The sequence below is a fragment of the Haplochromis burtoni genome, unplaced genomic scaffold (genome assembly GCF_018398535.1).
Source record: "Haplochromis burtoni strain Fernald_Lab_line unplaced genomic scaffold, NCSU_Asbu1 Contig_377, whole genome shotgun sequence".
Taxonomy (NCBI): domain Eukaryota; kingdom Metazoa; phylum Chordata; class Actinopteri; order Cichliformes; family Cichlidae; genus Haplochromis; species Haplochromis burtoni.
In genome coordinates, this window is record NW_024582738.1 from 1 (window position 1) to 27,356 (window position 27,356).

The window sequence follows — 27,356 nt, forward strand, 5'->3', positions numbered from 1 at the left end:
AGGCCCAAGTGGTTCAGCTGGTCAAGAAATACAAGCAGGCTGTCACTCTTGCTATTGGGGATGGAGCCAATGATGTCAGCATGATAAAGGGTAACCTGTGAAGTCATCAATATACAGAGCTGTATTTTCATTACAACTATCCAGCTGGGAAATATGTAGCTGATATTGTGTATTTTATTGTGTATTTTATTTGGTTCCTTTTCTGCCTGCCAGTTGCTCATATTGGTGTAGGTATCAGTGGGCAGGAAGGCATGCAGGCAGTGCTGTCCAGCGACTTTTCCTTTGCCCAGTTCCGTTACCTTCAGCGCCTCCTGCTGGTGCATGGCCGCTGGTCCTACATCCGCATGTGCAAGTTCCTTGGATATTTCTTTTACAAGAATTTCACTTTTACGCTTGTCCAATTCTGGTACGCCTTCTTTTGTGGTTTTTCTGCACAGGTGAGATATATGTATTGTAACTATACTATAATGTAATTTAAGTAGCTTTTGTAATGGGACATAAAGTGTTTATCAATCTCAATGAGAGAAATGCAAAAAAGTTTCAAATGATGCAGGACAAATGAAACAAATAACTTGATTCACATTCACCTTTTCTTTATGTTGTACTTAAATGTTCATTGTGGTTGTTCACAGACTGTTTATGAGGACTGGTTCATCACCTTCTACAATATGGTTTACACAGCTCTTCCAGTCCTTGGCATGTGTCTGTTTGACCAGGTATGTAGATTACAATTAACTATCAGTTTTTGGTTGACTTACATAAACCAGATTATCGTCTCATAGTCAGGTCTCTGTGTCCACTGAGCTTTCTCATCTCTTTCACTAAAACTTGTTTTGTGCAGGATGTAAATGACCGTTGGAGTTTATACCATCCTCAGCTCTACGCTCCAGGCCAGAAGAACCAATATTTCAATAAGAAAGCTTTTGTGAGCTATCTGATTCATGGCTGCTATTGCTCCTTAATCATCTTCTTTATCCCATGGGCTTCCATGAATGATGCAGTCAGAAATGATGGAAAAGACATTGTGAGCCATCCATCTTTTGCTTTCCTGCTACAGACCTGTCTGCTTATTGTGGTGCACACACAGGTGAGAACATTTCATTTCATTTATTTATTTATTTCACACTTGGTCAACATTTTCCACAGTTAGTTCTTTCAAACAAACCAACTACACTTTCTGTCAGTAAAGCACTGCAACCACGTGTGAAAAGGAGCAGGCAGAAGAATTTATTCTTATTAAACCCTGCCCCCTATCTACAGTCCAACTTATATTGCAAGTGGTCACCAAAAGTCAAGGAACAAACTAACATTAACACTTATTTCCAGTCCTAACTCAAACCAAACAACAATTTACAATCAGAATATACCACTCCACATAGTAACAAGGAGAAAAGATAAGTAAATAAAATAAATGAAACAAAAAATAATGGATCCTTATTCAATTAACTCCAATTTCATTCACATTCTTCATATTGAGTTATTGTTTTAGACATGTAGCACTTTTTAAAACAATGTAAATTTATACAACTCTTTAAATTTTAATGAAGAGACTTCCACAGTTGTATACCCCTAACCGTTGGACTCATTAATCTTTGTGTTGTCCTAGCTAGCTGATGCTTAAAATAAAATTTCCTTCTGCTGTCTTCTCCCCCTGAACACATAAAAATACTCTTTGTAACTTAAAAGGCAAAATATTATTTTTAGCCTTAAACATAATTAATAGTGTCCGTAGTTTCACTAAATCTCCTAATTTTAATAATTTTGATTTTATAAATAATTTATTTGTATGTTCTCTATATTTAACATTATGAATCATTCGTATCACTTTCTTCTGTAATAAGTTTAGAGGTTTTATAGTATTCTCATATGTATTCCCCCAAACTTCGACACAGTAACTAAAGTATGGAAAAAACAATGAGAAATATAAAATGTGCATTGTTTTGTGGTCTAATGTCCAGCAAAATCGCTGGACATGGTCGTAGGCAAGAAGTGAAGCAGCACATGGCGGGGAGAAGTGAGGGGGAGAACAGACACAATTTTGCACCGGAGGTTTTCGGGAAGCTTTTATTTTGGTATTTCCGTTGATCCGTACAATAAATTTGCATATTAGCCTAAAACATTTAGATTTAACATTTAGATTTAACATTTAACATTTAGATTTAAATATAATATTTAGATTTAACATTTAACATTTAGATTTAAATATAATATTTAGATTTAATATTTAACATTTAGATTTAATATTTAACATTTGATGAAAAGTTACAAATATTTTACTAAATGTTGTAAAAAATTACTCGAAAAAACATGTTTTTGTAAGGTTTTGAGCTAAATGTGCAAAAATGTTGCCGTTAATTTCAGCATGTTTCACTTTACAAACGGCGCCCCATACTTATGCAGTATATTAGTCTGTTGTAACAGATAGACTTCCATTCCATCTTAGCCAGTCATTTTAATTGTGCACCAGGACATTAACAATAATGTAGTAATAGTACAGTACTACTACAGTAGTAGTAGTAGTAGTAATAATAATAACAATAATCTTCCACTTTTCAGCTGTCTCTTGACACCTATTACTGGACAGCAGTGAACCATTTTTTTGTGTGGTTAAGCACGATAGGCTACTTTGCCATCTCAGTCACCATGTACAGCAATGGCATGTTTTATGTCTTCCCGTCTTCTTTCCCCTTATTTGGTAAGTACATTTACTGCATTTAGTATAGAGGCCACTTTAATGTTAACTTTTTGAAGTTTTTTTCTATTCTAAAATTTTGGTACTTTAAAGAAGACCTGAGTATGTGACTCATGTGATTGTGTCCTTTTTGGATTTTAGGCGCAGCAAGAAACACTTTGAACCAGCCTAATGTGTGGCTCACCATATTCCTGACGTTCCTCCTCTGTATCCTGCCTGTTGTAGCTTTCCGCTTCATTTTTATACAGCTTCGTCCTACCATTAATGACAAGGTAAAAAAAGAAAAGAAAAAACTAAACTGAACACATAAAGCATCTAAGACTTTCTTGTCTTCTATGCACCTTGTACACTATAAAGTAGTATGTAATTTAACTGAGTTTGAATCAATGTATCCATAGTAAAAAAAAGTTTGCATAAAAAAACCCCAAACAAAACAAGCCCATATTTCTTTTTTCTAGGTGAGGTATAAGATGCGTACAGAGGAGTTGACTGCACCTGCACCTCGTCGTCTACTGAGAAGGCGTAGTACTCGATCAGGCTACGCCTTCTCTCACTCCCAGGGCTACGGTGATCTGGTAACATCTAGAAAATTCCTGATAAAACGCCCCCTAAAGATGACAGCTCTGTTCACCCAGACAGACTCTTCCATATTTCAAAATCAGCCACAGCACTACCGCACTATTGCTGAGGAGCCACAGAGTCCTTAGCCTGGTACACAGTACACAGATACTGAAAGACGACATAACTTCATAATTTTCAAGCCAACCTGACACTGAAGACAAACAAAACAGGGTAAATTTAAAATATATGGTGGTTTCCAGAGTCAGCATAAAAACTAATGGTGTCTTACAATGTGTGAATAAGTTTTTATGTAAAATGCTGAGTCGTTATAAAAACAAAATAAATAAAAAAAAAAAACAAAAAAACCCTAAAATTTAAACAGGTTTAACCACGTAAGCCCCACGCCCCCGGTACCGGGGCAAAAAAGAGATCACGTTTAATCGGTTATAACACGGGGTGAGAAATATAAGTCCAGACATGTGTGGTATCCACAGAAACCTCTGAATCTCAGCTAAAATGTCATATAAACCATTTCTAAAACCACCAAACACATCGAAAACACGCCATGATTAAACGAGCAGTTACGTAAATGCGCAGAAGACTGCTAAACAAACAAAACCGAACCGGAAATTCTCCAGACTTCATGTAACTGGCTAAAGAAAGGCTGGTTAGCTTCCAGAGCTATCACTGACTCCACACACCAAGTTTCACCACAATCAGACCAAAATTCACTGAATGAGCCGCAAAAGAAGACCACAAAAACACATAGCGGCGAAAATGCACTAAGACACAGATTGGCTTACCATCCCGATTTCCTCCATTATTTTCACTGGTAGCCGGTAGCCACGTGATTATCAGAAGTTACCACACCTACCTAGCCGCATTAGAGCCGTTTTCCGTCAACAACCGCCATTTTAGACCCACTTATAGACACGTGACTGGACAGACGCCACATGCAGCACATTTGGGCCCACGTGGGTTTTGGCATTGCAACGTCTGATTGGTTGAAGTCACGTGAATGTGGCATTGTTACTTTGATTCTATTGGCTAAAACGATTAAAAAGAGGTGTCAATCATGCAAATTGACCAAAAGAAACCAAAGTTACAGCCCCTTGGAGTTTAAAGGGCCAGAGACCAATTAAATGCTTCATGCGCACCGCAGAAAAGGGCCATTACCATGTAAATGTGTGGTTAATTCTTCAAAAATATATTTAAAAGAAAGCATTTTTAGGCCTGTTAATAAAATTTATTAATTTCTGCTCTTTAATACCTAAAAAATTCAACTGGCACGGTGTCCAATTGTGTGCCAAAATTGGACATTTTTGTACAACATCTGGATATTCATGTATTGTCAGGGCTGTAATTTTTCACTGTTTCACTTTAGAAACATAAGTCTTTGCACAGGTGATCTGAGGCATATTTTTAAAAGGGTTATATCCTAAAAATTAAAATTAAAAATTAGGCGAGGATAAAATATACTTACTTTTTCTGTGTTCCAGTCTCAGTAACCTTGACGCATTAATATCTGCTTCAATATTTACACCTCTGATGAAATCTCACAAGTGTTAGCTTTATTTTGATACCAAGATTGTAAGGACAGAGTTTGTAATTGCAGAGAAATAATCAATTAAATTTGGGCATTACATTTTCGAGCAAAAAAAAATTATAGTATCCTGCTCTATGCATCAAACTGCCCCTTGTTGATAGTGTGTGTGTATGGTGAGTGGCTGATCACCTTAGACAACATGGCTTCATACAGTAGTGTAACAATCATTCTGAGAAAAACATACAAAAACGTATACAAAACACACAACTGCAATGAGTTTGTGTTCCTTTTTTTTTTTTTTATTTTTTTTTAAACTTTTTATTTTGTACTTTTTCCAATTTTATAGTACATGCAAACAAAAATCAGAAAAAAAGAACACAAAAGAAAAAAATAAAAACAAATAAATAAAGGACACCTAATCTGTGGAAGAGGGGAAAAAAAAAAAAAAAACAATGAGGAGAGGTCCCTGCTCTATGGGGCTGAGTGAGTCTTATAAGCTATCCATTTTGTCCACTGTTTTCGGTGTTTGTCAGATTTCAGTCTCAAAGTGTAGGTCATTTTCTCCATTATATATATGTCCTCGATTACATCAGTCCATTCTTCCAATTTTAAAGGGTCACTTTTCAGCTAGTTTTTTGTTATTACCTTTTTGCTTGACAACAACACAATTTTAAACAAGTAATGGTCCTCCTTTCTTACATTTTCCCATATTCCAAAATACATTACTCGTGCCTCACACAGCACAGCACACACATTTCTTTTGCCTTTATTGGTTGTTTTATGTCCTATATGGTGAACTGTAAGGAGCAAAAATGAGAAACTTTGGATTTTGCTTCCAGTTGAAAATCTGTTTTTCCCTTCCGCCCTTCATTTTTACATGTATAGTTGACACACTGTGGTTATTTGCATGAGGATTTTTGTGTGTGTGTGTGTGCTGTTATTCTTTGTTAATAATAACATTCAGTCCTTCATGAATGTGTGATTTAACCTGATACTACAACATTCACAGTGTTCACAGTGTACAGCCAGTCATTGGTCTTATCTCTGTAACTGTTTTTTTTTTTTTTTACCTTTTCATAACCCTATCTTTAAAAACAGGAACTAAAGGTGTAAAGAAACACTTCCAAAACAACAAGTCAGTTATGTATTTTGTCAGTTACAAATCTGGAAAATGTGTCTAAAAAAGGATATATCCATCATTTGTAATCCAGGCTAGCAGATTTCGATTTGGCCTATAGTCATTTACAGCTGTTAATCCATTGGTCTATGCGTCAGGATGGCTTTACCCATTTTCTTCATCAAGTTAAGACTTTGCTCATACTCTGAGTGACAAATTGCACTTTTTAGTTCCAGTTGATCATCATTAGTCACCTGAGCTGCAATACATTTGTTTATGAAAAACAGAAGCATTGGTGGGGCTGCGATAGTGTATGTGTGAGCTTCCTCTTTGCTGAAACAGTTTGCCAGTAGAGCCCTTCAAAATTTACTTTCTCACCTGGGTGATTTTTTACTGCCTTTATCAATCAAGACCAAAGCATTTTATTTGCTGAAAATGTTCAAGAGGTTGTTACAGTTCCTGACTGTATCTTCAGTGGCTTCAAACAGGACAGAACATCTACCTCTTGTGAATCATCCCTCTGCTCCTGGGGTTTCCAATAAATCAGCTCTACCACCATCTGTCTCACGTGTGGTTTCATCCTCTTTATTAGGAAGTGTTAGATTATAAAGCTCAGCCTTCTTTCTGATACTTCACATTCTGGTGTTGTAGATCAACACAGTTTGCTTTATGCACTGTATTCACAAGTTTAGACCACATTGGACCAGCTAATGGCCTCTATCAATAAACTGGCCCTTCAGTTTTACTGTCATTACTGCTAATTCTGTATTGTGCTCCAACAGTTACTAAATTCTAATGGGACACAGAGCAGATTGTATCTTTCCTCACAGACTTCCTTTTAATCTTGACAAATAAAATAACTTATCTATGATATGCCTTTCCATTATTTTGAGATCAGACCGGTAAATGTCAGCAAGCTCCATATTTGGTGACAATCAGTATAACGATACATGCTTTTTTCATGCTTATGAATGAGTCAAAACGTGACCTGAATTTAAGTCAACTGCTCAATTTGAGCATGCGCATCTGGCACGGGGTGTGTTACATACCTGACCGCCCAGGTCGCAACCATAATGCTACCTCTGATTGGCTGAATTTCTTCCCAGTTATTGCTGTTTTACCGCACCTACATCCTACACTGAGTCGCCATCGAGGTCCAAAGATCACTGCACTGTTCAAACAAGCCCTGAGTTGCTAGGTGGAGGGGCATCCCAGCCCAGTTCTTCCTGGATGAACCTGAAATCTCTACTGTAGGCACCTCTCCCACCACTGGGTACCTGGATTGGTACCTAGCGTGGGTTAACTTTGTCAAAGGCGGAAATAAAAGGAAACTTTAAAATCTTAAAAACCTCTTTTTTTCCCCAGCCTGTGCTTGTGTGTGAGCAGGACTTTGAGGACAGAGGAAATCATAATTTTGTTGAGGTATGTGGCTGATTTTCACTTCAGACCGTGGAAGTGTGTTTGATATCCTGAATGTCATTAATAATAATCACAAACAAGCTCACAATTTGAACCCTTGAAGTCTGACCTAGATTTCCGGCCAGGTCAGATTCACAATAGTTTGGACCGATTTAATATTATTGTGAGTGAAGAAATATTAAATGAAACTTAACAAAGTTTGTTGGCTTCTTTTTATGCTTGAAGATTCCATAAATGCATTAGGTAGCATTAGAGGTTAGTGTCTAACCTCTGACTCACTTCATTACTGTTAAATTGCTATTGATTTCACTGTCAACATTTCCTATTCTCACTTTTTCTATTCAGAACTTTACTTTGCAAAAAGAAAACATGATGAAAAATACAAACAGTACTTGTATGTTATAATGAAGACTTAAGGGTGATGAACAAACCTGGTTGACTGGCGCAAACGGTTAAAACAGGAGTGGTTTTATGTCTTTATAGCTTAGTAACACAAATAAAGTCTGGAGAGTGGGTGTACAGTGCAGTGAAATGTATTTGCCTCCTTCTTAATTATTTTTTTTGCACATTTGTCACAGAATAATTTTTTTATGTTAGACTAGGATAACTGAGAATGCAAATGGAGTTTTTAAATGATGATTTTATTTATTAAGGTAAGCTAGCCTATGTTGCAAAAGTAATTGCCCCCTAATCATAACACCAGGTTGTGCCACCCTTGTCAGCAAGAACTGCAATCAAGTATTTGTAATATCTGAGAATGAGTCTTTCACGTGGCTGGGGAGGAATTTTGGCTCACTCTTCTTTACAGAATTGTTTTAATTCATACATATTGGAGGGTTTTTGAGCATGAATGTCATGTTGGTGTGTTTTTGAGTGTGCTTGAACTTCATGGCACAAACTTATGGCTATATTCTCCCTCATTAACATTTTTTTCTAGTAGAATGCAGAATTAATACTTCCATCTGTTACAGCAAGTTGTCCAGGTTCAACAGCCTAGATAACAGCAAAAGCAGCCACAGACCATCATGCTACCACCACAGCAATATGTGACTGTTGGTGTGATGTTCTTTTTATGAAATGCTTTGTTAGTTTTACGCCAGATGTAACAGGATATATTTTTCAAGTAAGCCCACTAAATGTTTTCCCAAAAGTCTTGAAGATTGTCAAGATGTTTTTGGCAGGTTTGGGACAAGTCTTTGTGTTGTTTTTGGTCAGCAATGTTTTTAACCTTGGAGCTCTACCATAGACGCCATTTTTGTCCAGTCTCTTGTTGTTGAATCTTGAACATTGACCTTAATTGAAGCAGGTCAGGCCTGCAGTTCTTAAATGTATTTTTCTGGATTTGTCTGTGGCTTCATGCAATCTCTAAGGAATTTTGCTAGGATGCCCACTTCTGGGAAGGGTCATCATTTTAAAAATTGCATTTTATATTTACTCTGTCTAATTTTCAAATCTTTTTACCCTATATCTATATAGTTCTATTTAGTAGTAATAAATAAAGTATAGATAGATAGATATAGTATGTAGATGATAGTAGTTGTTTACTACCATCATCAGCACTGTTTTGGTGAAAGAATAGTGTCTGTCATCAGTCAGTGGCTATATTCACTCAATATATCAACAAAATAAATAAATAATAAAATTGAAAATAATAGAATTGAACAGATTGCATGTAAAACATTAAGCTTTTATTAAGCTGTCAGAGCTTTTAAGGTTGGTTTTTTTTCTTTCTTTTTTTTACAGTGAATCACAATTCTACTCAAACATGGCCTTCCCTATATTAACTGATTCCCTCCTGCTTTTGCAAGTTTCTCCTTTCACTTGCTTTTTCGATATATGTAAGCCACAAAGGAACAACTGTTTGCCTAGCTACATAGGTCACTGTCATAAAAACACATGCATGCTTTCCCTAGGTTGTAAAACATGGAAATACTGAGATAAAGATGGGATCTGTAGTGTCACGCTTTAACCGGGTACGTGGAAAAGGGAAAAGCGAAGGTAAGCTCTGATGCATGCAGAATTTCTGCTATGCGCTGAATAACTGTTATGTTTATCAGGGTTTTCTTGTTTGAAAATATTCCTGGACTACTGGGTTTTGAAACTTTTGTAAATTTAAGTTTTAAGTATGAATTGGAGTAAACATTTTTTTCAGAGTAGACTTTTTTTTCCTTACCGCTCCTTTAACTTATTGTAAACTCTCGCCCTCCATATTTTATTTTCACAGAGGAGAGACGTTTAAGAGCTAATGACAGAGCTTTCAATTTATCTCATGGCTATGCTGTAAGTATAAAAACAAATCTTATTATGAATATTCATTAAATACCATGGATATAAGAGACTGTTTGAAAGTCGTACTGAGATCGAAAGCACAGATTGCTACTTCACTGCAACATTTACAGACATACTTAAATGCTGTCAATCACAAATGTATCTTTGAGGGGGTTTTTTTTGGGGGGGGGGTTATTTTGTTTTGAAAATTACATACATCTCAGAGACTGATATCTGGAAATTTCCTCTACTTTAGAACAATGCCATCAGGACCTCCAAATACAACATCTTCACCTTCCTGCCGCTTAATTTATTTGAGCAGTTCAGAAGACTTGCTAATGCCTACTTCCTCTTCCTTCTTATCCTTCAGGTATCTCTACAGAACCATCTCTGCATATTGTGCAAACATTATAAAATGTCCATAAGTAATGCAATTTAAGTTTATTTAGCTTGCAGATGATCAAGCTAAATGATCATTGTACTAAAATAGTGTATGTGTGTGTGTGCCCACAGTTAATCCCACAAATCTCCTCTTTGTCGTGGTTCACCACAGCCGTCCCTTTGGTTTTTGTGCTGTCAATATCGGCAGTCAAGGATGCCAATGATGACATAGTAAGCAGAAATTATAAAAATTGGAAACAGAATTGAAATCGTATTTAACTAAAAAAGAATCTCACTCAATATTAGGGAAAAGAAAAAATAAGGAACTAAAATCTGATTTGCAAGCAAACAATGTTTTCTCTTGTATCAAATGAGCAGAACAGACACAAATGTGACAGACAAGTGAATAACCGAAAGGTGGACGTCCTCATGGATGGCCAGTAAGTCTTTGGAAACCCAAATGAAAAAAAGAACAACTTTTGTGTGAAGAATTATGCAGTGTTTGGATTCATTTCTGTTTTATGTCTTTGTTCCTTTTCTCAACAGACTAAAAAATGAAAAATGGATGAATGTTCAGGTTGGGGACATAGTCAAACTGGAGAATAATGAGTTTGTCACAGTAAGTTTTGGGAGGCTATAGCAAAGATTTGAAGAAAGTGAAAGCAATTAAATTCAAAAGCTTCAATCTACTGGGCCATACTTATTGCTTTCATTTCTTAGGCAGACCTTCTGTTGCTGTCTAGCAGTGAGCCCCTTAATTTAGTTTATGTGGAAACAGCTGAATTAGATGGGTGAGTGTGGAGTACTGTGCAAAAACCTGTGTATGTTAGCATAATGACTAATTTCTAACAATGCCTTACATTTCCCTTACCTTTTTCATGTCCTCTTGGTCTCCCCCAGAGAAACCAATCTGAAGGTGAAACAGGCTCTGACTGCAACCGGAGAGTTGGGAGACAACATTGAGGCATTGGCTGCCTTTAATGGTGAGAAGATACAGAAACAGAAACAACAGAAAAAAATACTCTTGAATGAAATTTTTACAGTACATTCCTGTAAATAATGTTTTTGAGGCTATGTCTATAAAATCCCAATTTCAAAAAAGTGATGACACTGTGCAAAAATATACAATGATATGCATTATCATGATGCAACAAAATTCTTCTGCCCTCAGCTGAATGTCTCTATCCAACTTATGCAGAAAGCTAAACATTAAATGGCTTCAGTGAACACTTAGGAGACTGTGTCACATTCTTCGGGGCTTTACTGATTTGCACAATTTGTAAATTCTTTCATTCTTTTGTAAAACTGTAATAACAGAAATAGAGTGTGGTGTATTTAGTCTCCATACAAATACACAAATCGTACATTCAACATTGTTGTCAGCCACTACACAATCTCAACATCAACAATACACTGGCATCACATGTCTAGAAATACAGCTAACACCATACGCTGGTATGTTTCATGCTAACAGGCTAAACAGAGCACCAACAGCTAGCTTACACTAGTAATGTAACAAACTTTTTAAACACAAAAGAAAGTCATCCCTTCACTGAACAAGGTACTAATAAGTGAGATCAATCAATCAAATTCACCACACTTACCCATTATGCCTTGTCAAGAGTAATAGATGCAGGAAAATGGACCTTCTTTGTCAAGGGCTGGGAGAAAAACTCCCACTTGTGCTCCTACATGGTGCTTCCCATGTTAACCCACTAGATAGCAGGCTTTGCCATGAGAAGATCAGGAAAAAAACACATTTACTGACACGTAGATGCAATTACTTACAGAACAATGACTATGATTTGTCATATAACAAACTTATAACATACCTCAGAAATACCCACGAGACAGAATAAAAACAGATCAAATTTTTAAATTGAGACTTTTTACAATTTCATGAATATTTACTAATATTAGTAGCACTGCATTAAAATCAGGCATGGTTCTGTCAATGAAATTACTGCACAAGCTCAGGAACATTTTCAGAAATTGCTTTTTCTGTGGCCAAATTCAAATGAATTTTCAAGTTATGTTTGAAAAATAAAGCCCCATCTTCTGTAATAAAGAGGAGAGTGCTTGTTCAGCAGCAAATACAATTACTGCATACTGTATCAAGTCGTATAGAGGTACATTAGTGAATGGGAAATTGGCAGCTGCACATTAGGAAAGGCACCACTGAGGATAAAAGGTATAACCAGGTTTTAAAACAACATCCCATCCAGATTGTGTCTTTTTCAAATGATAGGCTTTGCATATTTTAGCAGGATGCTAAACCTCATACTGCATGGCTTCAAAGTGGAATAGTTTGAGTGTAGTTTATCTTGCTTACCAGCTCACCTTTTTTTTAAATAAATGCTGACTTCTCTACTCTCCTTATTCATTCTTTTATTTCTTTCTTGATACTCTAAATATACTTTTATGAGGAAAGCTATCACTCACAATGTCCTTTAACAGTAACCTACTGTACATAGACTAATAATTACCTGTGCTGTAAAGAAGAAGGGGTGGATCTTTTTGACCAGGCAAATTAATTATAACAGAAATAAAAGGAAGAATTTCAAACTAAAGCAAACATTTTATTCCAGGCTTGCAAGGGCCTTTCCAACCATTGGTGCCCTAGCTAGTATGTCACACTTTTTCCTGCCCTATGAGGCCTATGCAAGTTGCTCCCATCACATTCAAAATGACCCAAAAATTATGTTAGAGAACTTAAAAGATTGACACATTGAATTTGAATTGTATTCTGTGAATGTATTTATTTTGAGTATTTTTTTTAATTTCTGCAAACAGCTAGGCTTAAGGAAGTGGAGCTATATGTGAGCTTATTCCCTTGAAACCTGGGAACTTTAATCCAAAAGCTGTTGCTGACACCTCTGTTTCTCAGGTGAAGTGCGATGTGAACCTCCCAACAACCGTCTGGACAAGTTCAAAGGGACCCTGACAATGAACGATGACATCTATGCTTTGGACAATGACAAAATGCTGCTCAGAGGCTGCACTCTCAGGAACACTGAGTGGTGCTTCGGTTTGGTAATTTTTGGAGGTATGCTAGCTCGCTAGTAGTACTGCAGTTGTGTACAGTTTGCAATGGACAAGATTCTTTTTGGATTTAACCTTTATGATTTACTCTGATAATAATGTAAATACACAAAGTAGAGGATGGATGGGCCTCTTGAGTAAAGTGTGCGAGGGCATCCAAAGGGTGCATGTGTTACACATTAGACTTGTTAAAGTGTCCAGCTTTTGAAAGTGAAATAGCCTAACTATTTATATTCACCTGCATTGTAAAACCAGTTGTAGTGGACCTATATAAAATGCTATTTTCTGTTATTGTTACATTTTTTTAGCACAATTTATTAGCTAAATTAGGAATTTAATTTGGAAAGAATTTAACCTCTGAATCTTCCTTCTGACCAATCAGACTATAGAAGAATTAGCTTTAATGTGTCGCACTAACTGCCATCTCAGTTACTGTTTTGTCCAGAAATAATTTGTGAGTACATCTATCAATTGGCACATCTCTTTTTGAGGTACAGGCTATTATGGGACTCACAAAAAGTCTTTCTGAGAATCAGCTTCAACCAAATTCACACATTTGTTAGAGGTTTCACAGTTTCTATTATAGAGGTGAGGGTCTCTTCCTTGTACTAAAGTCTACTACAGTGTGTTGTGTAAAAGCAAAAAAATCCCTGTATTTCTTTTACTACTTTCTCCTACTACTAAACAGTCTGTAAACCTTCTAAAAACTGTAACTGTCACACCGGTATTGTCACCAATGTGTCTCAACATGACAACATGAACCTCTACAGGTCCTGACACTAAGCTGATGCAGAACAGCGGAAAGTCAGTATTCAAACGGACCAGCATTGATCACCTGATGAATATCCTTGTATTGTGTGTGAGTTTATAGACACGTACCTTTAACTGTTTTAAAGATGACTCATAATATATATTACGTTCATAAAAACATTAATTACTCACATGCAGATTTGTGATCTCTTTACTCTATCAGATCTTCGGTTTCCTGGGATTTATGTGTGCCATTATGGCCATTTTAAATGCATTCTGGGAAGCAAGCGAGGGCTCTTTGTTCACTGTGTTTCTTCCTCGCGAAGCGGGCATTGATGCTCATCTCTCATCATTCCTCACCTTCTGGTCTTATGTCATCGTTCTTAACACAGTGGTACCAATTTCTCTCTACGTCAGGTAAGTTTCAGTACAGAAAAACCTTGACAATTGTTTCATGTTTTGACCAACTGACCAATTTTTGCTACAATATTAGCATGGAAGTCATTCGTCTGGGAAACAGCTTCTTCATAAACTGGGACAGGAAGATGTACTATCCTAAGAATGATACTCCAGCTCAGGCAAGAACCACCACACTCAGTGAGGAGCTAGGCCAGATTAAATACATCTTCAGTGACAAGACTGGCACTCTGACACAGAACATCATGACTTTCAACAAGTGCTCCATTAATGGAAAAGCTTACGGTGAGCAGCTTTGCTTGTGTAAAAATTAGTGAGGCAGACGGAAACAAGCATTGGTTGAAAAAGTGATTTTTAAGGTATATTTATCTTCTATTAAGGGGACCTCTATGATTTCTCTGGACAAAGAGTGGAAATTACAGAGGTGAGAGGAAAACAGATGATTACTCTGTTTTTGAACTTTGTTTAAAGAAAGTATTGATCCAACTTTGTTGTTTTGGCTTTTCTTGCAGAGGACAGAGAGAGTGGACTTCTCCTGGAATAATCTGGCTGATCCAAAGTTCAGCTTTCATGACCACAGTTTGGTGGAGATGGTGAGAAGTGGAAACCCTGAGACTCAGGAGTTCTTCCGCTTGTTATCCCTGTGTCACACTGTCATGCCTGAGGAAAAGAAAGAGGGTGAGGGGTCCCCTAAAAGACATCTTTTATTTAATAAAACTCTTTAAAAGCCATTGATGGCAGAACTGCTTTGCAGCAAATGTCCTGATAATTGAATGTGTTTTTTTTTAATAGAACCTAGTCTTAAATAATACAGAGTGACTGTTTTTCTTTTTTTTTTCATCGCCACTATTACTATTTAAGGACAAGTTCTCCGTTATATGTGTAGGGCATATAAAAAAAAAAAACAAAACCCAACAAATTGACTTTTATAGTCCTTAAATGCACAATTTTCACATTTTCACTTACCACTACACTAATATTGTTTATAATGTTTATGTTGTAGGAGAGCTCAATTATCAGGCTCAGTCACCTGATGAAGGCGCTCTGGTGACTGCTGCAAGAAACTTTGGATTTGTGTTCCGATCACGCACACCAGAAACCATCACAGTCATAGAGATGGGCAAACAAGTCCTCTACGAACTTCTGGCTGTTCTGGACTTCAATAATGTGAGGAAGAGGATGTCAGTGATAGGTGAGATAAAGGGGCAGCAAGATGTTTAATTTCTAAAGTTTCTTTTTATCACAGAGAAGATATTTATTAATTTTCTTTAATATTTTATTAATTTTCCGATTAACCTCCTAGGACCTGCCGTCCACATATGTGGACATCACATTTTGGGTTACTTAGACCAAAATACTCAATTCTGCTCTACAAGGGCCTGATATCCACTTACGAGGACATTATACTGCTACTGTTCCATCGAAATTTTAAATGAATATTCTCATATGTGGCTCTCATTTTTCTTAGAAACTAAAATTAGGTAAAAAAAAAAAAAATCTGCTAATTCGTTGTTTTTACATTTATCAGGCCCCAATCAGCCCAAATATCAAAGAGAAATTAAAAATGCATGCCGTGGAAGAGTCCGGGTCTTAGGAGGTTAAAGATCTATTTACATAATATTATGATTAAAAATATAATTTAAAAATATTGTCTCTCCATTCAACTTTTTATTTTATAACCTAGGACCAGCTGCTCAGTACCTACCTGTGATACATTTCTGAATAACATAATTGTAACTTTCCCTGTCATTTACAGTGCGTGGCCCAGAGGGGAAGTTGACTCTATACTGCAAAGGTGCAGACACCATCATCTTGGAAAGATTAGACCCCTCCTGTAACAAACTGATGAAGCTGACCACAAATCACCTCAATGTGAGCGATCCAAAACTTATACCAGCAGCTTGAAGCTAAAGTCAGTAGTATTTTTTTTTAATTAATTTCATTTATCAAACAAAAATAGGAGTATGCAGGTGATGGCCTCCGTACACTGGCTTTGGCCTACAAGGATTTAGATGAGAGCTACATGAAAGATTGGACACAGCGCCACCATGAGGCCAGCATCGCCATGGAGGAACGTGAAGAAAAACTTGATGAACTTTATGAAGAGATAGAGAAAGATATGATGGTTAGTCCAAAAACCCTTGCCATGTTGCTAGATAGACCGACCACAGTTTGCTGGTTGATTGCCTGTGAGTACTTTGGCAGAAATGATACTTGATTTTCCACTAGAGTTACAGTTAAATGTGCATCTTTAACTATCATTTGCAACAAAAGCAAAGGATGGCTTCATTGCTTTACTTTCTGCAGCATCAGTTTAAATGATAACTACATTTGTGGCTTTAGTTGTTGGGAGCAACAGCTGTGGAGGACAAGTTGCAAGACGGTGTGCCACAGACCATTGAGCAACTGGCTAAAGCTGACATCAAAATATGGGTGTTAACTGGAGATAAGCAAGGTCAGTGTCAACATACTGTGTAATCTATTTAAGCCACTCATTTCAAAATGGATAAATAATACTGCCATATGATATACAGTTAGAAACATGTATTACACCAAAGTGACTGAGATTTTTTTTTGAAACAGAGACAGCAGAAAACATTGGCTATTCCTGTAACATGCTAAGAGAGGAGATGAAGGATGTCTTCTTTGTTTCAGCAAACACTGCTGAAGGAGTCAAAGAGGAGCTACTGTGAGTCTATTAGAAATTTAAACATACTTAAAATAACTAAGAAAGTTATGACCATTATTTAATTATGAACAAACTGACACATATTTGAAGCTTTTTGTTACCGTGCTTTCAAATAAACAGCCCATAAAAAAATAGAAACTGTCATCTTATTTTTTAACTAACTATCATAAGCTAATTCTAACATAAAAAAATAAGTTACGTAAAAATCTGACTTAGGATGAAAATAATAGTAATGAAGAAAAAGAAGAAGATGGGTTAAGAGTTGTAAGACTTTAAGGTTTTTTAAAATATATTTAAAATAGTTTATTCTGTCCAAATATTTTCAGGAATGCTCGAAGGAAAATGTGTCCAGAAGCAGCAGAGGAGCCATCTGTGACTACATCCCGCGGAGGCCTGTTTTGGGTTGAGAAAATGGAGACTGTGCAGGATGAGAAGGTGGATGGAGAATATGGCCTAATTATAAATGGACACAGTTTGGTAAGAAGCTGCTGAAGCCACAAGAATTGTTTCTTGTGTTGTTCCTTCTCACTTGTGCTTCCATGTATTAATCACCCAATGTTATGTTTGAAATAGATTTTATATGTGTATAGAAGGTGCTTAACTTGAGGTATGACTTATTCTGGTTGTGATATAAGCTGCCACCTGTCTGCACATGGACCGCTCAAGTATCTGATTCTGTTGAGAAATTGCTCTCCATGCCTGGATGAGTGCAGCCTGCAGCTGAGCAGCGATCATCGGTTGTGGCTGCCTCTGATAAACACATCCAATAGCATGTTAGAGGCAAGTTTAATAGGAGACATATCAGGACAAAATTCTGGCCAAAAAATTGTCTGGTTATGCTCCTGATCCTGAACAGGTTGTGATACACTGGCTGAGTTGTGGCGGGGGTAGTCCTGTAAAGTCAGCCACAAACAGGATGCTGCTGCTAGAATGACACAAGCTCAGAATTACTTCATCCTGGTACTTCTACTTGGTACTTCAGCTTGCCAGTAGTATAACCTTAGTCAGATTTAGCCAGTCGCAGCATGACAAACGTGTTACATTCACTGTTTTGTGTGTGTGCTCTGAGACCAGTAGTTTAAGAATGCAGTAAACTGCACCAATTCTGAAGTGTGCAAGTAATTAAAACGAGTCATCCAGATCTGAAACCTACCTACTCAATTTTTTTTAAGTGATTAAAATGAGAAATTTCCAGAATGTTAATTTAAATGTAACTAGCATTAAACGTATACACTTTGGAATTTAATATTTTTATACTACAATGATTATTCAAATTTACCTGCCTTAAGAGACTTTCTTTTTGGTGTCCATTTTGAGGTGATAAGGTTGTGCCAGGGAGGCTTGGCAGATGACCTCATTGCACTACTGTAATCCCTTCTTCTCTTCATCATCAGGCTTTTGCACTGGAGAAGAACTTGAGGTTGGAGCTGCTGAGGACAGCATGCATGTGTCAGACAGTGATTTGCTGCAGGGTCACTCCTTTGCAGAAGGCCCAAGTGGTTCAGCTGGTCAAGAAATACAAGCAGGCTGTCACTCTTGCTATTGGGGATGGAGCCAATGATGTCAGCATGATAAAGGGTAACTGAATTTTTGCTACAACTAACCAGCTGGGAAATATGTAGCTACTGTTATTGATCCTGGCCGTTTTATTTCTTCCTTTTCTGTGTGTCAGCTGCTCATATTGGTGTAGGTATCAGTGGACAGGAAGGCATGCAGGCAGTGCTGTCCAGCGACTTTTGCTTTGCACAGTTCCGTTACCTTCAGCGCCTCCTGCTGGTGCATGGTCGCTGGTCCTACATCCGCATGTGCAAGTTCCTTGGATATTTCTTTTACAAGAACTTCACTTTTACCCTTATGCATTTCTGGTACGCCTTCTTTTGTGGTTTCTCAGCACAGGTGAGATATATGCATTGTAAATGTATAGTGAAATGTAAATGTTTATATGCAGTTTGAGAAAACAGAAGGAAATATAGTAAGGAAGAAAAATGAGCAAAATAACAAAAAGGCCAGACAGCCAGACTGCAGAAAAACATGGATATACCGGTCAGTTGCTGATTGGCTGCTGAAGCCCTGTTTTGGACAGGTTAGAGTGCTCAGTTATCGGTTTATGCTAGCATCTTGTTTAGCAAGCTGCATTCATGGACTGTATAGCTGCATTGCACAGACACAGCAAATCATTTATCCGACTATAATTTAAATGGGTGATTATTATCACAACTCAGGCTATCCTGAATGGTTGCCATGAAGGAGGATGCAGGCTGTAAACACCATGCTGTAATGCATTTTAATAAGGTACACTATGGGAATTTACTTTTTTGACCCAGCTTCAAGGATCTACAGTTTTTGGCCCTTTGTTGCATTGGCTTTCTTTTCAGCCTTAGAAGTTTGCCATTTGCATATAATATAAACTTACCCAAAACAACACAAAAACAAAGAAATAGAGAGAATTTTAAATAAATAAAGGTAGAGCTGAAACTAAACTTTTCACAAGCAAAAAGCAAAACTCTGTAGTCAGTCATGGTGTGTTAATTATTTATCTAAACACTGTTGTAGTTTTTGTGCTGGGAGATCTTTTTTTAATGATTTATCTCTATCTCAGACTGAAAACCAGTTTCTCACCAACAATTCCAGGACAAATGTATATAAGTGAATTCATATAATTTCTTTAATGCTACATTCATGCATATTCTGGTTATCTACAGACTGTGTATGACGAGTGGTTCATCACCTTCTACAACACAATTTACACAGCTCTTCCTGTCCTCGGCTTGAGCCTCTTTGAACAGGTATGTGTAGCCAGCGTAGACTGGTAAGTCTAAATATCCCACCTTAAATTTCTTTCACATACAAGGACGAGGGGAGCAAGTGAATCAGCGCTCAGGGCCCAGAGACTAAGCAGGTCCTAAATACACCATTTATTCATAAATATACACTATTCCAAAAAAATTATTCAACATTTCTCACACACTGAGGTGCACCTCTGCCCTGCTGTCGATTACACACGTCGCCTCCCAATATCGTTCTTCTTGCTGTTGGGACTGGGTCGCTGTGTTACGCTGGCTGGTCCGTCGCTAATGTCCCGTCGCACCCCACAATCAGGCAGGCGCTGGCTTGCATGTGTTTCTTCCTTCCTCCTCTCTGAGCTCACCCTCTCCTCTAACAAGTTTGTTTGGTGGCTAATATCCCGCCTCAGGGCACGCCCACACTTCAACAAGTGCCTACTATTGTCCGCCTAGTCCACACTGGATTAAAAGGATATCGTGCAACAACACTAAAACATGCAATATAAATATCAGAATAAAACCATTCAAATAAACTCAGTACTCTATGCACCAATACACACTATGATCAAAACAACATAAACCATTAAACAAACACAAATTTCCACTGTGTGACATATGCAGCAGAAAATTATTCACCATGTTTAGGTTTTTTTTTAATGTCATATCCCAGTGCCTGCATAAACCAGGCTTTCTCATCTCTTCCTTTAAACCCTGTTTTCTGCAGGATGTAAATGATCGCTGGAGTTTACAGCACCCTCAGCTCTACACTCCAGGCCAGAAGAACCAATACTTCAATAAGAAAGCTTTTGTGAGGTGTGTGATGCACAGCTGCTACAGTTCCTTGATCCTCTTCTTTATTCCCTGGGCTTCCATGCATGACACAGTCAGAGATGACGGAAAAGACATTGCCGACTATCAGTCGTTTGCTTTACTGGCACAGACCTGCCTGCTTATAGTGGTGTTTGCACAGGTAAGAAATACAACTCTTGTTGTCAGAAGCATTATAGCACGCTTGGCAATGACATATTAGCCTTGGAATAAAAGAAAATGACAGCGACGTCGCAACACTGTTCGTCCTCTGTTTCTGTAATATTTTGCACTACAAATCAGTGAACAGCTTTTTAAATGTGTAAACATATATTTGTGGGATTGCCTTTTTAATTTATATATGTATGTATCCCATACCACAGTATAAAATTATACTCATCTCAGTCACTGAACACATTTAAAAACAATCATTTTTTTCAGCTGTTTCTTGACACCTATTACTGGACAGCAATAAACCAATTATTTGTGTGGGCAAGTATTGCGGTCTACTTTGCCATCACTTTCACCATGTACAGCAGCGGCATGTTTTTGATCTTCACGTCTGCTTTCCCCTTCACTGGTAAGTAGATCTGCCATGGAGGCTGCTTGCTGTGGTCCACTTGATTTTTGAGAAATTAAACCATATCAAGTTATTTGGCTGATTGATACAGTGTAAATAGGTCAGCGTTTCCACGTATTCCATTTTTTTGTGGATTTAGTGTTTATCGCTTACATATGCACATTATAATGCTGTAACTTACAACAATTCTTTTACTTTGTTTTTAATTGCTGGTCCAATATTTGTTTGGATTCCAGGCACAGCAAGAAACTCTTTGAACCAGCCTAACGTATGGCTCACCATATTCCTGAGTTCGCTCCTCTGTGTCCTGCCTGTGGTAGCATTTCGTTTCATTCTCATACAGCTTCGTCCTACCATCAATGACGAGGTGAGAAAAATATTAGATAGACATTAAAGCCATCTTGTCTTTTAGGCATCTTATGTGTAGGAGTTGGTGGACCGTAAATGAGGATGTGAACTGATGTAATGTTGTGCAAAAAACTAAATAAATATTAAAGTCATCTAACTTGTTTCTTTCTAGGTGAGAGCTAAGGCGCGAAAAGAGGCATTGCCAGCACCTGCTCCTCGTCGCACACTGAAAAAGCGCATCACCAGGCGGTCAGGCTATGCTTTCTCACACTCTCAGGGCTACGGTGCTCTGGTAATGTCTCAAAAATTCCTGCTGAAAGGACACATGAGAAGACTAGCTCTGTTTGACCACAGAGATTCTCCCATGGTTCAAAATCAGCCACAGCACTACCGCACTATTACTGAGGAGTCAGAGTCACAGAGCCCATAGCCTGGAAGTTTGCAGGGACTGAAGCACTTCATATATATATATATATATCATAATTCTGAAGCTGAATCAACAGTCACGAGAGGATACACAGGGTAAATTCTGCTTTCCAGGTCAAACTTTTACACTTAAAACTGAGTCAGTATAAAAAAAATCATGGTGTTTTACAGTACTGTGCAAAAATCATGCATCAATCCTCAAAATGGGAACTAGGTGCAACAGTTTTTTTAAACTTAAACACAAATACATGGAAATACACTCTATACAGCAAAGGGTTTGTACACTTCTAACAAGCTTGAAAGTCAATATCTGTATGACCACCTTTATTCTTCAGCATTGCCTTAGCTCTCTTAACCAAGCCTTCTTGTAGTTAAGTCATCTTCAGGAATAGTTCTCCAATCTGGACATTCAAAGCTCTTCTTCTCCATCAAGATGATCTCACACTGTCTAGGTCTGTGCTCCAATCTATGATTGGTTTTGTTGTTGTTGTTGTTGTTGTTGTTGTTTTTGATACTCTGACAGTGTGTTTCACATCATTTTCATACTGGAAATGGTGGCTCAAAATGTGACGGTACTTTTCTATGTTCATAATTACATCAGTTGTCAAAGGTTCCCACTGGCACTGGTTAAAATCTATCCTCAAACCATCACAGAGCATCTACTGTGTTTTACAGATGGCTGTAGACCTCTTTACTGATTCCACTGTGCATATTGATGACATTTAGTGATACTGATACTGATTACATTTGGATTCATTAATCCATAAAAGCTGTTGTCACTTACTAAATTGAGTAGTTTGGCATAGATTAGCCTTTTCCCACCTGTTTTCCTTTCTTAACAAAGGCTGCTTGAGAGCCAATCTTACACTGAGATCATTTCTGATTAACCTTTAGTGAACAGTGGATGGATCACCTGAAGAGCCTGAGGTCAGGTCTTTGGTGGGTTTTCTCCCCTATTTCTTAAGTTCAGGATTTTCAGGTACTGTTCATGTGTCATATAGTTGGTTGACCTGTCACTTCTTCTTTAGTCCACCATTTGTCCAGGTTCATTCAGTTAGTTTTTTTTTTTTTTAAAAAAATCATTGGTCAGTGTTAACTGGCAAACAAAATGAACAAAAATATTCGTCTGAAAATTGTCAGGCACAAGGACAGGACTGAATGGGTGAAAAAGCAAAGAAAAACTTTGAAAGAGCATCAGAAAGCCTGGGGAATTATTGCTCAAAACATTTCAAATTTATTTTTTTTAAATTAAGAATCATATGGTATGATTGATTCAAAGGTCTTAATTGAGCCAATGTTGGTTTGGTAAAAAGGCTTTATGTTTGATCTGTTGAAAATATGTTAATGTTAACCTGAAATTAGTTAAAAGAGACAGAAAAATGTGACATTCTTCTTGGTTTCTGTCCTACGTTGTTTTCTTTTTGTTTATTTTAAAATGTTGAACTTGCCACCAGCTGAACTGAAACAACTGGATTATTATACTACTTATCTTTACTGCATGTTTTTTCTCAGGTGAAATGTCACATGTTAATCTGAACAATTATCAATTGGTGATTTAATTTGAATTGAAGTCTATTATACTGTTTTCTTTTTAGTTATAATAAATTTTTACATAAAGATATTTGAACATTGTTTTATTGTTCTTTTCCTTATTATCTATTTGTTCATTTAACATTTGGTTCTTGATTGTTTAGGCACTAGTTTAAGCTCAGCATCTTCCAATTACAGCCAGGGGTCAGTGTTGTCTCTGTAACTGTGTGTTCACATTTTCACAACATTCGAAATAGAGCCTGCAAAGGCTGAAGTGTCATACTGGGGAAAGATCAGGGGTCACCAGGCAACACATTTGAATTATAAAATCTACAAATTTTGTTGCCTGTGACTGAATTTTTCTCTTCAATAAGAGTTTTTGTGACATGGGAGGAAAGATGGGAAGAAGCAAAAATACACACTCGTGCAGTTTTGTCTGTCAGAATGAAGTGACACCTTAAAGGCTGTTTAAATATACAAGTACTGTAGATTTATTGAAACATGCATGCAATAAAACTATATGCACACACAGTTATTGTATCAGAGAACAGAATTGTCAGGATTTGCAAGAGGCCCAAAAATGTGCCAATTTAAAAAACAAATTCATAACCTGACCTTGTTTACGAAGCACAGATTCACACAGATTCTTTTGCAATATGTGTGCAGCTGTGTGTATTGTCCCTCACAATCACGTATTTCACTAACACTTCCCATTGTACACAAACACAGCTGCATTCATCTCACAACTGCAGTGTCCTCTGAGACGGCGAGCAACGACCTCACTGACAGAGGGCTGTTCCAGTGTGGCACAGATCCAGAAGAGCTTTTAGTTGGCTTATAAAGAAACAGGTCAGTTTGTACTGCCTGGGGCTTTATGGAGCAGTGCATTTCTTTTTAAACATAGAAACCGAGGGACTGCATAGAAGACCAAAAATAAGTAGACAAGAAACATGTAGGCCAATAAAATAATTATTAAAGCCACTGAGTGAAGACATGACGAATAAAATTCTTATAAATTAAAATATTTTGAAAGTCTCCATGTTAAATTGTATTTTAACACTGGAAATCAGTTTGTATTACACTGATAAAACTCTGCTCATGTAGCTTCCTTCCTTTCCACTTTAACCCACACTGACTGCTCCTCCTTTCGTGGCCATGCAGCGCAGCCAGCATGCTTGACAGTCCAGTGAAGGTCATCGGAGGATCTCACTGTACAGAGCAGGGAGAAGCTCTTGCATGTTATATTATTAATAGCCTGCATGTATGGCACACCCTAACTATGACATGGCATTATGACTATTAACTTGGTCATTCTTGCATTTTGGAATAACTTAGAAATTGACCCTTCGTCCCATATCTTTAAATAATCACGTAAGAATAATAAAAACCAGTAGTAAAGCATCAAAAGAAGCAGGGTAAATCCTTTACCCCATTAATATTTATTGAGCCAGACATAGCCAACAGTGCTGGTTTAAAATGGTCTAAAATGGAGGAAAGAAAAGAAAGTGGAGTGAAGGGAAAATACATACATTCAAAGAATTTGTTAAAAACAGTGAGTTATAAAAACAGAACAGACACCTGCATACAACCCCCCCTCGTCTTACTGGTTGGCTTCTGTAAGAAGAGACAGTCTGAAATTCAAGAGAAAGAATTTCACACTTGGCAGTCCAACTTGAACTAAGAATTGTTATGTGGTAGAGCCAAGGAGACAGTGCTCTGGTTTATGTTAAGAACAACTTTTAAGTGTCTGAAGACATATTCGCTTAAGACAAACCAAGCATATCTGAATTTCTGAGTGTTCTTTGCTATCATACTCAAGAATCAATATGGTTATGGCATTTATATTTTAAAAATTGCTGAGCTTTGCTGAGCAATACCACGGATTTAAATCTGTGGTATTGTTGTGGTTTAAATCAGCTTTTTACGTACTTCTGTTATTTCAGAGTCAATGCTGTTCAGGTCTGAAGGCTGTGTATTTAAAACACACTGATTTTCAAATGCTTTAATCGTGGAAAGAAACCATCTGAAATCATTTCTAGTGTATTCAAGAAGGTGGGATCAGTAAATTCTGAACTAAAGAAATCACTTTATGTGATTGGGGGTTCAGTAAAACTACGTTCAACTGGTTGGACTGTAACCCTGCAGGTCATTCCCTATCCAGAGCACATGAATATACTTCACAGGGGAACATAAATATAACAGCTGACTAACCATTTGAGACTGTTGATTTGAAGGCTTTGTTCAGTCTAGGCAGTCTAAATATGTTAAGAGCCTGAAATTGTTTCCAGATTAGACTGGTGACTCAGTGTTAAGACGCCAGGCTTACAGGAGCTCAAACAACATTTTAATGGTGGCTGAAGTGTTTAGCTATTTGACAAATACTGATACTCACAGCAGGTGAGTAAAGAGGCTCATGCAGAGACAGAAAGAGATCTGAAATGAGTTATCTATAAGAAGAGCCTAAGTCAAGGGTGTCCAACTCCAGGCCTCAAGGGCTGGTGTCCTGCAGGTTTTAGATGTGTCCTTGATCCACCACAGCTGATTTAAATGGCTAAATCACCTCCTCAACATGTCTTGAAGTTTTCCCAGAAGCCTGGTAATAAACTAATTGATTCAGGTGTGTTTTGACCCAGGGTGATATCTAAAACCTGCAGGACACTGGCCCTTGAGGCCTGGAGTTGGACACCCCTGGCTTAAGTGGTGTCACTTGCAAGCCTTGTATCTAAATAAAGGATTAGCCTTAACAATAAAAGGTACTCCAACCCCCAGCTGGCATGTTAGCACAAGTGAGGGAGTGTGCTCCAAAATTGTGCATGTTGTAAAATGTATCTCATTTATTTGCAAAAGGTTTAACTTAAAGATAATTTTTCCTTCCACTTTTACTACATGTCTACATCAATGTAAACCTAGAGTCTGCAGTATGAATACATCTTCTGGTAAATTTGGGTCAAAGAGGCAAAGGTTTCCCTTTTGAAATAGAAGACAACAGAAATCACGTGACTTAGAGCTGGGCAGAGTCCTATTGATTTCATTTTCAGTTGGTCAAAGAAGGTATTGCTTAAATATGATGAACATGATGTTAACTCTGCAAAGGTTCAATATCCAAGCCAACATTAAGTAATAATCACTTTGGACTGACATGAGCTATCCAAATGTACAGTTCACATTTCATAGACATTTACAAGTGGATGGAGCAAAGCAAGTGCTTGTGATTGTAAGATTGGAATTTGAGCTTTTTGATGGCTTCCTTTCCAATCACATTAAACTCTGTGCTAATGAGAATAATTGTTAAATCTTTTGTGAGCAATTCTTCTGCATGACTTACTTTGAGTTTGATTTGACAATTAAATGAGCACTTAAAATCTAATTAAATGACTGAAGTGGGGGCATTGCTTCTGTACTGCATTTTAAATTTCAGTGCTTACATATAATTTCATACTGTTAGATTATTTCACAAAACATCAATTCTGCTGCACAGAATAGGTAACTAACAGGACTGCATTTTGGCCTGTATTATAGGCAGATTGGTCACCATCCACAATTCCTAGACCAGAAGATCAAAAACATTTCTTTCCAGATAGAGCAGAGTCACCTTCAGCTCACTGCTGAATTGAGCTGACAAGCTGGCATGAAAATATCCCCGCTAACGATGCTTTCCACTGCATGAGACACGTCTGTGCCAGCTGGACTCGAAACAAGGTCAGTCTTTGCCAATGGTTCCCAAAAAAAAAAAAAAAAAAAAAATTTTGGGGGTGTTTTGAAGTTTGAAGGGTTTTTTTTTTGGTGCAATAACTTCAAAAACCAACTGCATCTGGTTTGGTCTGTTGCAACTGCTGTAAATGATTAGACAGCAAAACATATCCTCATATGTTAGCTCTTTGTTAAAATAAATAAAATGGTGTTCTTCAAATGTAGTGCTTAAGGCACTATTTTCTTAAATGTGTATTAAAGCATTTAAAGAGTTTTGAATAAATTTACATGCTTAAGAAACATTCAGGAA

The 27,356-nt window shown here is 37.3% G+C and overlaps 2 protein-coding genes across 2 annotated transcripts; both read left to right on the forward strand.

Annotated features, from left to right (window-relative positions):
* The first annotated feature begins 6 nt into the window (after positions 1–6).
* LOC102299234 (phospholipid-transporting ATPase ID) lies at positions 7–4,830 on the forward strand. The gene is made up of 7 exons (XM_005943738.3): positions 7–90; positions 214–437; positions 633–716; positions 842–1,087; positions 2,557–2,695; positions 2,834–2,964; positions 3,151–4,830. Exons 1-7 carry the CDS (start codon positions 81–83, stop codon positions 3,397–3,399), a joined length of 1,083 nt encoding a protein of 360 aa, XP_005943800.2. The 5' UTR covers positions 7–80; the 3' UTR covers positions 3,400–4,830.
* A 2,072-nt stretch (positions 4,831–6,902) lies between these two features.
* LOC102298601 (phospholipid-transporting ATPase ID) lies at positions 6,903–22,895 on the forward strand. Its single transcript, XM_005943737.3, has 28 exons — positions 6,903–7,338; positions 9,249–9,333; positions 9,560–9,615; positions 9,860–9,973; positions 10,117–10,215; positions 10,363–10,424; positions 10,531–10,603; positions 10,705–10,775; positions 10,885–10,967; positions 12,872–13,030; positions 13,797–13,885; positions 14,000–14,193; positions 14,270–14,478; positions 14,574–14,617; positions 14,706–14,871; positions 15,197–15,385; positions 15,950–16,065; positions 16,154–16,318; positions 16,537–16,648; positions 16,777–16,882; positions 17,209–17,359; positions 18,277–18,460; positions 18,555–18,778; positions 19,585–19,668; positions 20,390–20,635; positions 20,914–21,052; positions 21,289–21,419; positions 21,573–22,895. Exons 2-28 carry the CDS (start codon positions 9,279–9,281, stop codon positions 21,828–21,830), a joined length of 3,579 nt encoding a protein of 1,192 aa, XP_005943799.1. The 5' UTR covers positions 6,903–7,338; positions 9,249–9,278; the 3' UTR covers positions 21,831–22,895.
* The last annotated feature ends 4,461 nt before the right edge of the window (positions 22,896–27,356 follow it).

Excerpts from the sequence above, each read along its gene's own strand:
- LOC102298601 (XM_005943737.3), top strand. The coding sequence starts at position 9,279 with ATGGGATCTGTAGTGTCACGCTTTAACCGGGTACGTGGAAAAGGGAAA. Across the intron at positions 10,216-10,362 it reads AGGATGCCAATGATGACATA|AACAGACACAAATGTGACAG; the intron begins GTAAGCAGAAAT and ends TCAAATGAGCAG. Across the intron at positions 14,872-15,196 it reads GCCTGAGGAAAAGAAAGAGG|GAGAGCTCAATTATCAGGCT; the intron begins GTGAGGGGTCCC and ends TTTATGTTGTAG.
- LOC102299234 (XM_005943738.3), top strand. Across the intron at positions 438-632 it reads TTTGTGGTTTTTCTGCACAG|ACTGTTTATGAGGACTGGTT; the intron begins GTGAGATATATG and ends GGTTGTTCACAG. Across the intron at positions 2,696-2,833 it reads GTCTTCTTTCCCCTTATTTG|GCGCAGCAAGAAACACTTTG; the intron begins GTAAGTACATTT and ends TTTGGATTTTAG.